This window comes from Neurospora tetrasperma (genome assembly GCF_000213175.1).
Source record: "Neurospora tetrasperma FGSC 2508 unplaced genomic scaffold NEUTE1scaffold_2, whole genome shotgun sequence".
Classification (NCBI taxonomy): Eukaryota; Fungi; Ascomycota; class Sordariomycetes; order Sordariales; family Sordariaceae; genus Neurospora; species Neurospora tetrasperma.
In genome coordinates, this window is record NW_009799100.1 from 5259320 (window position 1) to 5275559 (window position 16240).

The window sequence follows — 16240 nt, forward strand, 5'->3', positions numbered from 1 at the left end:
CATGCATAACCTGTAACCCTCACCATCTGGTGGAGGGCAGAGGGCTAGCCTGGCCAGCCTTGTGTCGGGTGCCCTGGACCCAGCTAGGTGCCCGTCGATGCTGCTGCTGCTGCTGCTGCCAGGCAATTGCTGCTAAAACTCTCAGGGCATCCATCATTCCACTTCCACTTCCATGCCAAGCCGAGCTGGCGCGCATTCGACGATTCCAAGGGTCTCCTGGAGATAAACTGAACCAAGCTGCGACGGAGAGCGACAACGGAATCGCCCAAGTCCCACGTTTATCGGCATATGACAGAAGACAACGACAACCGTTTCGAGTGTTCCATATCGATTTCCTGCTTGCACCAGCATGCTCCTCGCGTCGCCTCGTCTCTGGCGGTGCTTGATTCGCTATGTGGCTTGATCGACGTCCCGGCCAGCATCCAGGAAGCGCAGCTCCTCCGCCGAACAACCGCTCCGTCTCGCCGCTGCCCCAACGCACCAGCTCGCGCGGTCCATATCTTGCCCCCCAGAGGCCTGGACTGAACACAAGAGGGTCTTCTGCATTGTCTCTGGTCTCGAACGACTCGTCGTCTTCCCTCCTCGCCTCGGCCAAGAAAGTCAATGGCTCCTCCTTGAGGCAGTCCTCTACCGTGGACGATGCGCCAGATCCCGAAGAGGTCCTGGCTAGGATTCTAGGCCAGTTTCCCAGTAGCAATACCACACAACAACCGGAGGCGAAGCCGGCCAGCGGCATCACCGAAGATGACCTGGACTTTGACGTTGACTTTGGCGGCTTGACCCTGACTGAGCTCGCCGGCCCTGACGTCAGTTCGCGCCAAGTTGACAACTACAAGCCCCAAAGTGTTCAAGATTGTACGATGCCACCTTATTGCTCCTACCGTGTCTTGCTCTCCATCCATGCTTATAAAGTGCTTTCCAGATGAGCGAGACAAGGCCAAATTCGAGGACCTACATCGGTCCATCCGCGCATGCGATGACATCCTGAGCTCCGTTGAATCCAACCTCACCAACTTTCGCAATGACCTAGCTGCTGTGTCAGCTGATATTGAAAGCCTCCAGGCGCGATCCCAAGCTCTTAATGTGAGACTGGAAAACCGAAAGGCTGTAGAAAAGGGTTTGGGACCCTTGGTGGACGAGCTGAGCGTCTCTCCTCTCGTAATAACAACGATTGTCGAAGGTCATATCGACGAAACATGGGTGAAGGTCTTGGCCGAAGTGGACAAGAGAGCCATGGCTCATAAGAAGAATGCGCAACAACCACAGAGCAAAGCCTTGGCTGATGTCGGTCCATTGCTGGAAAAGCTCATCCTCAAGGTAAGGATTGTTGTTGGGATCTGGCAGTTCTGTTTCTAACACATTTTTCTGAAAGGCTATTGAACGCATACGGGACTTCTTGGTTGCGCAAATCAAAGCAATGCGGTCGCCTCACATCAACGCCCAGATCATTCAACAGCAGAATTTCCTCCGGTTCAAGGATCTATTCGCGTTCCTCCAAAAACATCAACCCACACTCGCCGGCGAGATATGTCAGGCCTATATGAACACCATGCGGTGGTATTACGTGAACCAGTTTACCCGCTACAAACAGTCCTTGGACAAGCTGAAGCTACACATTATCGATAAAAACGACGCAATGGGACACGAGGACACTTCTCGAAGAACGACTGTCTTGTCTGGATCCAAGCTTGGAGGCGTGCCCCATGACGCCTTTAGCATCGGCCGAAGGAACGAATTGCTCAAGACTAAGGATCAAATAGCCATGTCATCTTACCTGGCCGACGAGGACCAGACCACACATTATCTTGAGGTTCCGTTTCGCAACTTCAACCTTGCCCTGGTCGACAACGCCACGGCAGAGTACACATTTCTCGTGTCCTTCTTCAGCCCGGCGCTATCGCTTGCGGTCGTCTCGCGCCACTTCAACTACATCTTCGATCCGACCTTTGCCCTTGGGCAAGCCCTCACCAAGCAGCTTGTGTCAGACACATATGACGGACTCGGTCTACTGCTATGCGTGCGTCTGAACCAGCACTTTGCCTTTGAATTACAACGGCGCCGAATTCCCGTTGTAGATGGCTACATCAACGGCACCGCTATGGTGTTGTGGCCACGTCTGCAGAGCGTCATGGACGCCCATTGCGAATCAGTCAAGGCTCTGACTTCTGCGCTCCCCAACAAGGCCGGGTCCGCTTCCCAAGCAAAGACAGCCTCGGCGGCTCCGCACGTCGTAACCCAGCGATTCGGGCAATTCCTTCACGGCGTGCTTGCCCTGAGTACCGAAGCAGGGGATGATGAGCCGATCGTCAGCAGTCTACACAGACTGCGTATCGAGGTGGAGGCGTTCCTGGCCAAGTATAGCCAGGCGCAACTGGGAGCGGATGCGAGAAAACGGGACAGGTTCCTGTATAATAATTACAGCTTGATTTTGACTATCATTAGCGATGTGAGCGGCAAGCTTGCGACGGAACAACAGGACCACTTTGAGTCACTTAAGGCGAGCGTACAAGAGAATATCTAGAGGTTTTTGGTATGCGGGCCAATAGTTAGAGAAAATATTCGGTCGGGAAGGTTCCTGCCTTGTACATACAACAGATTTGGCATAATGAAGTAACTTAATTCTTTCAAAGAGCTTGACGTCTCGAGTTCTGGGTATCCACGTTTATGACAGTTGTTTCACAGCAATCCTCGCCCTTGGTGGTCTACTGCTTTTACAAGTTCCATTTCCATGATGATGCTCTACTTCACCTCCCATCTACGTCAACCACCACCGATTTACAACCCCCATGACCCAAGCCATCGGCCCGCCCGGCGCCCTCCTCAGCAATATCGCAATAATACCCACCAAAACCGCCAGCCCCAACGTCCTCACCGGCCTCCTATTCTTCCACATCCACTTCCTTGCCTTGTCCCTCCTCTCCAACCACAACAACTCCCTCACCTGCCTCTCAAAAAACCTCTTTCCATCTTCCATCGTCTGCCCAGTCGCCCCTTTATTCTTGTCCCCCTCTCTCGCCGTCTTCAGCACACTCGACCCCGAAATCCCCCACCGCCAACTCGGCAGCCGTTCAGGTGGATACTTTTCAAACAGCGCCACCGTATCGCCAATCAACCCTTCCAGATCCAGCGGCTGCGGCAGCTTGGACAGAATCGAATGCAACATCTCCGGCTCATCTTCCGGCGTCTCAAATAGCTCTTCCCTCCGCGACCTGACGATCGCAGCAAACATGTACACGCTAAACACGGGTTCCCTCGCCAACAAAACATCGAACAAGCGGGTGATTTCTCCGAGGGTGGTGATGTCGTGGGCGTACATGGTTATCGTCCCGGACAAGGCGAAAAAGGGTTCGGTTCCTGATAGGTGCCGCCAGAGAGGCGGGTCGGATACCCTTAGAATGTCGGGGATGAGGCGCAGTTGGGCGATGGCTGCTTGTAGGTTGGGAAGCATGAAGTCGCGGATGCGGAGGGCGGAGAGGCGGGCGAGTGCGGGCGAGCGCAGGTGGGCGGGGAGGACGAGTAAAAGGACTTGGGAGATGTCGTGGTAGCCTTGGAAGTAGTGGAGGTAGGGATGCCGGCGGAGGACGGAGAGGATGAGCGAGGAGAGAAGGGATTTTTGCAAGGAGCGGGCCGAGTCGGTGGTGTGGGAGGGGTAGTAGGTGAAGGACCGGTCGACGTCGAGTTGGACTTGGTCTTCGTCTTGATGTGGGGGGAGGGATTCCCACGAGGAGTCTTCATCGAGATGTTTTGGGGGAAGGCCGAGGAGGATGGGCCATGCTTGTTGACGAAGTTCGTCGGTTAGGAAACCCCCTCGAGATTCGGCGAGTTCACGGAGTTTGGTGAGGTCTCGTTGGGAACATGCTTTGAGGATGGCGGATTCCTTCTCGGTGAAGAATGGGTCGATGATGACTTTCTCCTCCTTCTCTGAAAGAGAACCACCGCTTTCACTTGAGCTGCTGTCCATCTGTGACATTCTGCTGGAGGGCTCTAACTGGACCGGGACTGGTTGTTGACTGGAACAGTAAATATGGTGCCCGGTTACTACCTAGGTATTTAAGGTCTCGAAAAGAGAATGAAGACCTCAAGACCTGAGCTCGTCCAGATCTAGAAATTTTTGCGTGTTTCGTAATGTTGGACCTGTATTTCGGTTAGTAGTCTGCCCCTGAGAGAAAAGATGGGTAGGAGTCTTACCTATGCAACTGCTGACAGCGAGACAAGGTGAGTCTGTCAACGTTGAATGAGTGACGTCGTTGTGAGTGTTTGACTTGATCGGTTATGTTTATATATCTCCAGACGGTTTGGACTTTCAGATGGTGATGCTGTATCTGTGGAGAGTTGGGCTTCCAAGTCTGGACATGTGATGGATGTTGTTGACTTTGGGCGAGGTTAGGTTGTAGTGTAGGTACCTTTAAGAATGTACTGTTGGAACTTTAGGGCATCCATGCTAAGAAAACTGTTAGCGTTGAGGAGCTCTCCAGTGCAGCACAGGCAACGTGCGCCTGTGTCATAGGGCGAATGGTGTCTTGGACAGTGGATCAGGTTCGATACAGCATGTGTGGACCGGCGCCGTAAGAGAGGACAACCCGAGATCCAAGGTTCCGCGGTTGCCGATAAACCTTAACTGGACTGCTGCCCCGCGCCTACCCTATCGATGTACATCTCAGGTCTTCCATCAATGGTGTCGGGTCTGTAAGAACAAAGACGTGATCTCCATTCCATATTAGGTAGAGTGGGAATGGCTCTTGTATGTAGGTAGAAGGGTGCTTCATTGTAGCTTCTGCCCTGGTACATCTCGCGGCTGTTGTAGCAACCCAACCCAATGGGGCGGGCGTGGAACATGGGAATTGTGTCTTGGACGCTGGTCCATCTCGGGCTGCAGCAATTGCCTTGCCTTGAATCTGATATCTCTTCTTGGGGTTTGAGACCTGTCAATCAACCATTCTCGTCCATCATCTCTCACGTTCGGTACATTTGAGATTGGTGTCACAGCATTGTGACCTCCAATTCTTAGAGGTTCAGTTGTTTACATGTTAATGTCTGCCGAAGGAAGGCGCAGGGCATCACGAAAACAGCCAAACCCACCTGCTTAAAGTTGCCCTGCCCCACCACCTGCACTACCTATCTAGCCGCCTGGAGCTTTCATTACTTCTGCCTCAGATAGAGTACCTGCACTAACAACACAGCTTCTACCATATTCACCCCCACCTTCAACCTTTCTCCATCAATCTCTTTCAACATGAATAATCTATCAACACTTCAGCCGGTCAGTTGTCGATAGTGCAGAATCGGGACTTTGCTGTCTGTTCTCTTCTTTTCTGCTGTACACCAGTTGTTTGTCTCTCGGGTTACTGCCGCTTCTTTGCACTGCGGCAGCTACTGTACAAATAGACGGCGGCATCACATCGTCTTTCCACAGACTTCTCGCCGTAGGTATTCTGATTGCGGTGGTAAAGCGGCCACTGCCTGGGTAGGTAAATACCATTGGCAACGCTCACTTGCTCCCGCCTGTTTACTACTACACTTATTATGTCTGTGCAGCCTGGAGAGGTGGTACAACCTACAGCCCAAGGTGAGTCGATACTTCACGACATCTTACATTCCTTTTTATTGGGGTCTTTTTCTTTCCATCACTGAGACTTGCGCCAGCTTGTTCTCTGCAGAGAGGCAGCTGTCTTGTTTCTTTTTTTAATTGTTGTTTTTTTGCCCCCGTTTTTGCTCAAGGTACTTATTTGAACACTGCGCTGCCCTTTTCCCATTAAACCCAATCATTTTCTCCTTTGACATTCATGTCCTCATTAGAATAGCCTCAGATCAACATATCGTTATCTGAGAGGCCCTTGACCCAGAAATATGCATTTTAACCAGAAACTAACCCCTCCACTAGGCTGAATACTGCACGTTTCCGAGCCGGCCGACCCGTGACGGAGCACATCCTACTAAGGCGCTGATCAGCCTAATTTCACCAACATGGCTACCTTCAGAACCAATGTCCTCCGCAATGGCGAATGGGTCACCGAGACAGTCAGCATTCAGACCATTCTCAAGGCAAAGCCTGCGCAAGGTCCAAAGAGAGTAGAGCAGACTGAAACTCCAGTATGCGGACTACTCACAAGGACCATGGCGGATAGCCAGATGGTGAAGTCGGTGCTGCCCGTAAGGCTCAGATCGCCTCATCACAACGATGTTGCCTTTATAGGCGTAAGTTGTTGAAACCTGAATGTTCTAGACTTCGGTTGACGGTACTGACCTGTTCCCCAGCATCGTTCTGTCCAAATCCGCGAATTTCAAAGCAACGGCCAGTTCCGAGACATACTCTTCCGCAGATTCCCACACAATATTCGCAACGCCTGTGTGGTTGGCTCTTTCGATATTCCGGATGGCGTCGACGACCTCAATCCTGCCATGGACATTGAAACCCCCGTGAAAATGGAGGACCAGGACGTACACTCGTCGCCCCCGTCTGGTTCGACGTCTCAGCTGCCGCCCCAGTTGCTTGCACTGGCCATGGAAAATGCCGATGTCGTCTTCCTCTGGATTGGCCCAGGGGTCGACGGCGGCCGACCTGAGTTTTACAGTTCTACCCAATTCTTGTTTAGACGGCCTCCACAATTTCTGAACGGCAATTTCGGAGCCCACATGGCTGTAGATCCAAGCTCGCGTTACATGGCCTTGAGTAGCTATCACGGTCTCTTTGCCGTAGGTGAGCTCGAGTCTCTCGCCAATTTCACTCAACCACAAGACGAAAACACTGTGGAGATAGTCAAGAGCTGGCGATTGCGGAGCGTTCAAGGCGTCATACAAAGCCTCACTTTTCTGTACCCACGGCCAGAAGATAAAGATCACATCATCCTTCTGCTCATTGTCGTCAACAATGGCAAATCACGAATGGTTATTTACGAATGGACGTTGGGGGATGACCTTGCGACTGTCTTTGCCGAAGAGAAGCGTGGCCATCGATTGCCAGTCGAAAACCAAATGCCTCAACTTCTCATTCCCTTGACCGTCGGATCAGCTTTCATTGCCATCTCTCCAGAACAGGTTGCTGTGTGCACCGAATGCTTGCACGGCCCGCCCAGATTCGATACTTTGGAACTTGAGGCACCTCCGAAGAGCCCAAATTACTATGGTACTGGAAAACCGTTGTGGACAGCCTGGGATAGGCCATATAGATTGCCACGTTATCTCAAAGGCAAAGACTGCTTATACCTTGCCAGAGAGGACGGCATTGTTGTCTACATCGAAGTCGATGAAGATCATGCATTGGAGCGTTCGACCTTCATTGATGCCTTCAAATGCAATATATCGTCGGCATTCGCCTACTTGTTTGATCAGTATGCAGATGTTCTCGTGCTGGGCAGCGATAACGGCACGGGGAGTGTTTGGAAGGTTTGCAGAATCAGCCTCGCCTTTGGTGTCTTTGACTGACGTTATTTTAGATCCCCCCACGAGACCACCCATTGCGGATAGGCACCTTACCTAGTGGTGCCCCCACCCTAGATTTCGCGACGACTGATAGTCCCTCTTCAGGAGAGAAGGCCCCTGACTCCTTTGGAACGAGCATTGCACCGTCGAATGACGGGCAGCTTAGAGCACCTGACAGGATATTTGCAGCCTCTGGTCATGGACTGACAGGTTGTATCACTGAATACCGGCATGGACTTAGAGCAGACATTGGATTGGAGCTCGAGCTTGAGGAGGGGCTGAAACAAGCCTGGCTTCTTAACTTCTCCAATACACATGGGCGTTACGACCTGCTGTGGACTACCCCTACTCGGTCAAAGGTTTGGCAACTGCCAGATGATTTTTCAGAATTAACAGATCCGGAACCCGACCAGGTCCTCTACGACTTGTCTTCGCCCACTTTGGCTGTGGCGCAGGTAAATGGGGTTACTGTCCAAGTGACCACCGCCTCAATCACACTCTTCAAGAACGAGGCCCAGTCTCGTACAGACGAGTGGTACGAAGCTCCCAAGCCCACGGGTATGAGTTATACTAACAACATTGCAGGACCCGATTGTCTTTTGACAAGCTTCTACCGGATCAGCCGCAGGTATCAGTGTCGGACGCTTACGTTACGAATGACTGGATCACTGTCTCAACGCATGTTGGGCCGCAGTTCAGAATTTACAGTTTCAAGTTCTATGGGACAGCAGTTGTTTCTCAAATCCAGTTCGACGTACCTGGGGACGTGACTTCGCTACATCACAGCCAAAACCTTGGGATCATTGTCGGTCTTTGGAAGGACGGACGTCCATATTTGCTCATCCGCACCCCAACGACTGAAACCGACACACAAGATATTGAGGAAATTGATATTACAGAACGTAAGGTTGACCCAGCACATCTGGGCCAGCTCAATCCCATACTGCCTCCTGCTTTGGTTTCCACTATACTGATGTGTTGATAGGACTTGTGACATCGGCTGGATTTAGCGGATATCGAGATGGCGTGCCTCTCAAAGCAATCGGGAGCATAGCTTCTGTCAATAACGCGATACTTCTAGGAACCAGAGGCGGAGAGCTCATTCACATTTCGAAAGAGTGGAAAGGTTCTACAATGGCCTACTACCAGCAACTCGGACTAACCGCGGTGAACGTGACTGCGGCCCGACATTGTCAGACCGCGAGACCGAGAGTGCTGGTCTCCTGTGATCAAGTCCTGATTGAAGTACAACTCGATGAGCATGGGCCGAATGGCTCTGTCCATGACTTGGCAAAACACCGTGTTATGCCTGTCAACGCAGGCGATCTGGGTGCTCCTCTACCACTCGTAGAGTACGGCGTGGCAATCGATATTCCGTGCGTGAGTGAAGGATTTACCCCGATTCTCATGCTGGCGGGGTCGAGTGCAATCATCGCCGAGCTACACCAGGAGCCTGGTCCAGCTCATCGATATATCACGATTGGGAAGACACCAGTCAAGACGTTTTTCTCACCCAACCTGCGTTGCCTGGTGGTCGGTGTCAATGAGGAGGGAACCAAGTCGACGCTGATGTTCATGGATCCTGACACGGGAAAGGACATTGGGAGACCGATCCACAAAGCAGGAACTCCTGTTCAGTATATTGTTGGGCTGGGTAAACCTGACGACCGAATTTATGGTCTGGCCGAGTGGGAGTACAAGAAGAATAACGGGACGTGGCGCTATCTCCTTGTTGGTACCAAACAAGGCCAGCTCATTATCGTGTCGACGGAAAAGGAGCCATTGAACGGGGACCACTCACCTTCGATAAAATACTGGACACGATTTAAGAAAAACTGCGATGGACCGGTCTACTCAGTGATAGGACATGAGGAGAGCGTGATCTATTGCGTCGACCAAGTACTCCACTGGGATGTGCTGGACCCTGTCGAGAAGAAGCTGAAACCACGCAAAGTGTTTGACTTGGGCTCGTTGGCTCTGGAGCTTCACATCTCCGAGACTAAGCTCCTCGCTTTGACGTGGGACGATTCGCTCCAGATGATCGATCCGGCGCTTGACGACGTCATTGAGAACTCTGCAACACTCGAGTTCCACGATCCTCGCAACGTTGTACCAATGTCGTCGATGCAAATTGGAAGCAACGTATTCCTGGTTGCTGATAAAGACCGTGGTGTGGCCGGTCTTTGGCAATGGTCCAGAACACCAGGGACCCATAACTGGGCTGAGTTCAGGGTGCTCTTCGAAGGGACGCTTCCTGTTAGTATCAGGAAGTTCCGGCGCGGCAGGACACGGCCAACATGGGAGCAAGGAGCCTGGAACGCACCCAAGTACGGTCGGCTCATCAGCACACCGAACGATGCCGAGATAATGGGAATAGCGATGGACGGCACCATGTATCACTTTACGCTACTTGATCAGCACGCGTTGCGTCTGTTGCGATTCATTGTCAATTTGTATAACCTCAGGGGGAGGAGAGACGAGGAAAAGCTGCTGCATGCGGAGCCGAACCTGGGGTACACTGAGCCGTTGCATGTGGATGGTGATCTGCTGAAAACACTCTTGGATGCGGAAGTGTTGCAAGAGCTGATCAATACGGAGGAGCTGTTGGCACGGTTCAAGAGCCTGTTGGATAAGTTGGATGGGGGCATACACACTGCTGAGTGGATGGGCGAGGGCACTGCGGACCAGTATTTTGAGCTGGGGTATAACGTGTTGATGTATTATCTTAGGCAAGTCTATTGAGTGCTTGGGATTCTGAGGGGAAGGAAGGTAATAAACGAACATTTGATCTACTACTGGTCTAAAGGCTCTCTTGAGAAATGCCTTGGTGGCCTTGCTACAGTATAGACGAGTGGATAAACAACATCATTAGCAATATATGGTTAGTGAAATGCCCATGGCAAGGTGAGGGAGTTGGCCTGCCCCCCTTGGATGGAATATGGTACAAAATACACCAAAGTGGTAGGAAGTAAACACAGAAATTAGCCCAGCAAGTGTCCCACCTGTGGTTTATGCCCAGTGCGACCAGTTGCCCCGCATTCTGCACTAACAAGTCGGTCACTGTACACAGGAGTGCAGGAGCTTTTGCACCACTGCTCTGTATCTCAGGCTGTCTTGACTGCTGTCTAGTCTCCAACCGTCTGTGCAGTCAAAGGTCTGGTCATAGCGACACCTCCTGGCTCTGGCCAAAAAAAGTTTCGAGTGGCGATCCTTGTCTGGATTTTTTTCTACTGAATCGAGACTCCTTTGACTTTGTAACTTCGACTACTTGGTATTGAGTCAGAAAACGGGACATGATTGCCGTTTTTGACCGTAAAAGGAGACAATACCAAACACTTGATACAGGCTGAAAGAAAGTGGTGCAAAGCAGAGAGTAGTGTGTAAGTACAGGTACTGAGATAGGTACGTACCCGACTTCTAGCAACAAACCAGAGCGGGATTCGACACAAAGAACAACGAAAAAAAAAGATCCACGGTGCTAAGTACCTACCATCGATCCACTCTGCAGCACCACCACCACCGAAAAGTGACAAGCCCTATCCCGTCGACAAGGGGGGACCTACAGCACCAAAAAAAGTACGCCGCCTGCCATTCTTTAGCAGCCAGCCATATCGCATATAACGGCCCAGTAGCCCCAGTCGGCCGCCCCACGAACCCACCACCAGAACCACCTAACGAGCAACGAGGTCTTCACCCGGACTTCGACTTTCGTCACAAGGAGAGAAGGAGAGCCCATCAGGATCCTCTCCCCACCCATCCTACGGTATTCCCCGGTCGACTACCAACAGTCCAGTTAGCCCAACATGGCGCCCAAGAAGAAGGGAAACAAGAAGGCCAACGATGACTGGGAGGCCGAGCTGGGCGAGTCCATCGCCCCCGTCAACAATGGCGCCGCCGCCGATGCTGGTGCCGCCGCCTCTCCCGCTGCCGCCGATGACGAGGCCGCTTCCGGTGGTGGCGGTCTGATGGAGAGAATGCGCAAGGCCAAGGAGAAGCGCAAGAAGAAGGGTCTTGCCGACGACTGGGAGGCCGAGCTGGGCGAGGACGCTCCTGGCGCCGAGAAGCCCGCTGCCGCCGAGCCCGTCCCCGATCTGTCGGCCAAGGTCGCCGAGGAGGCCAACCTCGACGACGAGTTCGCTCTCCCCGACAAGAAGGGCAAGGGTGGCAAGGGCAAGCAGCAGCAGCAGCAGCAACAGAAGGCTGCTCCCGCCGCCGCCGCCGCCGCCAAGAAGGATGAGGATGCTGCCGATGAGGATGGCCCTAGGGTGTTGACCAAGGCCGAGAAGGAGAAGCTCAAGAAGGAGCGTGAGAAGCAGCGCAAGAAGGAGCAGGTGAGTACCCAGTCATCATCACTATTACCCACTAGTGACTACACATATATCAGAACGAATTGAAGACTAACAACAACTTCTTGCACACTACACAGGCTGCTGCTAAGAAGAAGGGTACCACACCCGCCGCCGCCGCCAAGGCCGAGCCCGCGAAGGAGGAGAAGAAGGCCGAAACCCCCAGCCCCGCCTCGACCCCCGCTTCCACTCCCGCCCCCGAAGCCGCCGGTGGCAAGAAGAAGAAGCTCCCCGCCCACCTGCTCGCCCTCCAGAAGCAGCAGGAGGAACTGCGCCGTCGCCAAGAGGAGGAGGCTAGGCTCCTCGCTGAGGAAAAGGCCAGGATAGAGGAGGAGGAGCGCGCCGCTGCCGAGGAGGCCAAGCGCAAGGAGGAGGAGCGCGCCCGCAAGAAGGAGAAGGAGAAGCAGAGGATCGAGCAGCTCAAGAAGGAGGGCAAGTTCATGACCAAGGCCCAGAAGGAAGAGAAGGCCCGCAACGAGAGGAAGCTGCAGCAGATGTTGGCGGCCGGTATCAAGGTCAACGCGCTCGAGGGTGAAGAGTCCAAGAAGAAGCCTGTCTACGACGATAAGAAGAAGAGGGCTGCTAACAAGAAGGTGAGTCTGTCCGGAATTTTTATTACAATTATGGTCTACTATGGACGGCGCTAACCAGTCTGCTTGCTACAGAAGGACGAGGAAAAGGCTCTCGCCGAGGCCGCTGAGCGCGCAAGACTCGCCGCTGAGGCTCTGGCCAAGGAGCAAGAGGAGAAGGCCCGCATCGAGCGCGAGAAGGCCGAGAAGGAGGCTGCTGCCAAGGCTGAGGCCGCCAAGGCCGCCGCTGAGGACAGCGTCGACGAGGACTGGGAGGCCGCTGTTGCCTCTGACAAGGAGGATGTCAAGGACAGCTGGGACGCCGACTCCGACGAGGAGGAGGAGACCAAGAAGGAGGCTCCTAAGCCTGCTGCGGCCAACGGCAAGGCTCAGGCCAAGAAGGAGGAGTCCGAGTCCGAGTCCGAGTCTGAGGAGGAATCTGAAGAGGAATCTTCTGAAGACGAGGAGGCTACCGCCAGGGAACTGGAGGAGGCCCGGAGGAAGAAGGAGGCTGCCGAGCGTCGCGAGAAGGCTCACCAGGCCGCTCTGGCTGCTAGGTCTGCGGACAACCTTCGCTCTCCCATTTGCTGTATTCTTGGTCACGTCGATACTGGTAAGACGAAGCTGCTCGACAAGATTCGTCAGACCAACGTCCAGGAGGGCGAAGCTGGTGGTATCACTCAGCAGATTGGTGCCACTTACTTCCCCGTTGAGGCCATCAAGCAGAAGACGCAGGTTGTCAACAGGGACGGCAAGTTCGAGTTCAAGGTTCCCGGTCTTCTTATCATCGATACCCCCGGTCACGAGTCTTTCTCCAACTTGCGTTCGCGTGGTTCCTCGCTCTGCAACATCGCCATCTTGGTTGTCGATATCATGCACGGTCTCGAGCCTCAGACTCTGGAGTCCATGAGACTCCTCCGTGAGAGGAAGACGCCCTTCATCGTCGCTCTCAACAAGATCGATCGTCTTTACGGCTGGAAGAAGATCGAGAACAACGGCTTCCAGGAGTCGTTGGCCCTCCAGAACAAGGCTGTCCAGAACGAGTTCAAGAACCGTCTCGAGCAGACCAAGCTCGCCTTCGCCGAGCAGGGTTTCAACTCGGAGCTCTTCTACCAGAACAAGTCCATGGCCAAATTCGTCTCCTTGGTCCCCACCTCTGCCCACACCGGTGAGGGTATCCCCGACATGCTGAAGCTCATTGTTCAACTCACCCAGGAGCGCATGGTTGGCTCTCTCATGTACCTCTCCGAGGTCCAGGCTACCGTTCTCGAAGTCAAGGCCATTGAGGGTTTCGGTATGACCATCGATGTCATTCTCACCAACGGTATCCTCAGGGAAGGCGACCGCATTATCCTATGTGGTACAGAAGGCGTCATCAAAACCAATATCAGAGCCCTGCTCACGCCCGCGCCGCTCAGGGAACTGCGCCTCAAGTCGCAGTACGTTCACAATAAGGAAGTCAAGGCCGCTTTGGGTGTCAAGATCTCCGCCCCTGGCCTCGAGGGTGCCATTGCCGGTTCCCGTCTGCTAGTCGTCGGCCCCGATGATGACGAGGACGATCTCGAGGACGAGGTCGAGGCCGATCTCGCCTCGCTCTTCAGCCGTGTCGAAAAGTCCGGCCGCGGTGTCTCCGTCCAGGCCTCCACCCTTGGTTCGCTCGAGGCCTTGCTCGACTTCCTCAAGGAGTGCAAGATCCCCGTCGCCAACGTCGGTATCGGTCCCGTCTACAAGCGCGATGTCATGCAGTGCGGTATCATGTTGGAGAAGGCTCCCGATTATGCCGTCATGCTTTGCTTCGACGTTAAGGTCGACAAGGAAGCGCAGGAGTATGCCGACCAGCAGGGCGTCAAGATCTTCACTGCCGACATTATCTACCACTTGTTCGACTCGTTCACCAAGCACATGGATGAGCTGCTCGAGAAGAAGAAGGAGGAGTCCAAGCTCCTCGCTGTCTTCCCTTGCGTGCTCTCTCCCGTTGCCGTCTTCAACAAGTCTGGTCCCATTGTTATCGGTGTCGATGTCGTTGAGGGTCAGCTGAAGATCAACACGCCCATTTCCGCCGTCAAGACGAACCCCGTTACTGGCGCTAGGGAGGTCATCGATCTCGGTAGAGTGTATGTTTTTATCTTCCACCTTATTGTCCTCTCCATCCATGACGTGATCACTAATTACTTAATGCAAATCTCTAGTACCTCCATCGAGCGCGACCACAAGCAGATCCCCGTCTGCAAAAAGGGTCAACCTTCCGTTGCCATCAAGATCGAAATGGGCGGCAACCAGCCCACGTACGGCCGCCATCTCGAGGAGAAGGACATGCTCTACTCCAAGATCTCGCGTGCCTCGATCAACTGCCTCAAGGAGTTTTACCGCAAAGACGTGACCAACGATGAGTGGCAGCTGATTATCAAGTTGAAGCCCATGTTTGACATTGCTTAAACCAACAACCACTGTCTAAGTGGTAGGTAAGTAGGTCAGAGGTGGGAGGGTGTGTGGAGATGTTGAGGGGGTAGTAAAGCAACCAGAAAGATGGATGGATGGGAATCTTATCATCATCATCATAGTCAAAAGGCATACATGGACATGGACATGGACATGGATAAAAATGAGAATTAGTCGAGAGAACGGAGAGAATGGAGAATGAGTGATGCCATATGGATGGTGAAGGGGGAGGAATAGGAATAGGAATAGGCAAGGAAGGGAATGGAATGGAAACACTAAAATTACTGCATTTGCTGGTTGGTGTGTGTGGTCTTTGGGAAGGAGGGGAATCTAGTATGTCTGTCTGTATGTACGTTTATGAACTTGTTTTTTTTTCTTAGTTGCACTAGGTATCATAAAAGGATTATTGATTTGTTGGGTTAGTGGTTACTGTACTGGTATTTGTTCGTTTATATCGTCGTCGTCGTCGTAGTCGTCGTCGTTATTGTCGTCGTTGTTCTCGTCGTTGTCCGGAGATGTCTCATTTTGATGGGACCGGTCTGGCGGTAGTGAAGTCTAGTTAGTTTGATGAAACCGATTTGACGGTAAGTAGTGAAAGTCCAGCATACCTAGGTAGTTTAATGAAGGTGAACTCAGTCAGTTGTGGCAAGCACTAGGTATGCAGCGATTTCTCTTGTCCTTTTTGTTCAGTCACTCCAGAATGTATTGTCGTTATCATAATGTCTTAGCATCTCACCTCCTCCTGCAATCCGATCCAATTTTTAGCAACGTCTCATGCCGTATCATGTCATGTCATGTTATGACGGACGGACGGACGGACGGATGAATACCACCAACGCGGCGGCATAGCATCAATATGATATGCCTGCCCCATCTTTGCTTGCTTGTTTTCTTGCTTACTTGCTTGCTAGCTATTGGAAAAAGGAACAAGCTGTTGGAAAGCTTGTTGTGTGATTCGATAGATGATTCCAGCTCTGTCTTCACCTCTCTTTTCACTTCTCTCCTTACCTCCCCCCCCCTTTTTTTCCTTTTTTTTTTTTTTTTTTCCAACCGCTTACTATTAACCTAGATTTCTTTCGAAAGACGCTCAGAATATAGTATAATCAACCACAAAACTACAAGCAAGGCCTTTTGTTGAAAAGAAGATATGCAGATCAGAGTATCATCTGTTAACACGAAATTTATACAGAGAAGAACAAACGATACGACAGAATGATACTACATGTTAAGGGATAGCCCCGGAATCTACACTGTAACCAAATAAAAGCTATAGAAGAACTGAAAATAAAGCCTGCGTGGTGTCTTGTTCATCATTTGTTTTCTCTGTTGTTTTCGACGCGGAAATATAGCGAGAGCTTGCACGTTCGGATGGGTGAGGGCCAGAAAAAGAACCGTACCACATGCCAAAGAAATTCGGTTATGGAGTGCAATGCAGTGGTCATAAAACGGACATTTCTCTTTAAAATT

The 16240-nt window shown here is 52.4% G+C and overlaps 4 protein-coding genes across 4 annotated transcripts; 3 read left to right on the plus strand and 1 right to left on the minus strand.

The window, feature by feature from the left end:
* Positions 1 to 392: 392 nt before the first annotated feature.
* Positions 393 to 2602, plus strand: NEUTE1DRAFT_129147 (uncharacterized protein; the record flags this gene model as incomplete). The annotated part of the gene is made up of 3 exons (XM_009851799.1): positions 393 to 855; positions 923 to 1317; positions 1373 to 2602. 3 exons carry the CDS (start codon positions 393 to 395, stop codon positions 2519 to 2521), a joined length of 2007 nt encoding a protein of 668 aa, XP_009850101.1.
* A 100-nt stretch (positions 2603 to 2702) lies between these two features.
* On the minus strand, positions 2703 to 4218 carry NEUTE1DRAFT_80413 (uncharacterized protein; the record flags this gene model as incomplete). The annotated part of the gene is made up of 2 exons (XM_009851800.1): positions 2703 to 4134; positions 4189 to 4218. The coding sequence occupies one exon, from the start codon at positions 3968 to 3970 to the stop codon at positions 2756 to 2758; it is 1215 nt and encodes a 404-aa protein (XP_009850102.1).
* Positions 4219 to 5964: 1746 nt separating this feature from the next.
* On the plus strand, positions 5965 to 10194 carry NEUTE1DRAFT_80414 (uncharacterized protein; the record flags this gene model as incomplete). The annotated part of the gene is made up of 5 exons (XM_009851801.1): positions 5965 to 6195; positions 6256 to 7383; positions 7434 to 7954; positions 8005 to 8321; positions 8405 to 10194. 5 exons carry the CDS (start codon positions 5965 to 5967, stop codon positions 10159 to 10161), a joined length of 3954 nt encoding a protein of 1317 aa, XP_009850103.1.
* A 1028-nt stretch (positions 10195 to 11222) lies between these two features.
* NEUTE1DRAFT_145803 (uncharacterized protein) lies at positions 11223 to 15202 on the plus strand (the record flags this gene model as incomplete). Its single annotated transcript, XM_009851802.1, has 4 exons — positions 11223 to 11750; positions 11846 to 12358; positions 12431 to 14448; positions 14524 to 15202. 4 exons carry the CDS (start codon positions 11223 to 11225, stop codon positions 14768 to 14770), a joined length of 3306 nt encoding a protein of 1101 aa, XP_009850104.1.
* Positions 15203 to 16240: the final 1038 nt, after the last annotated feature.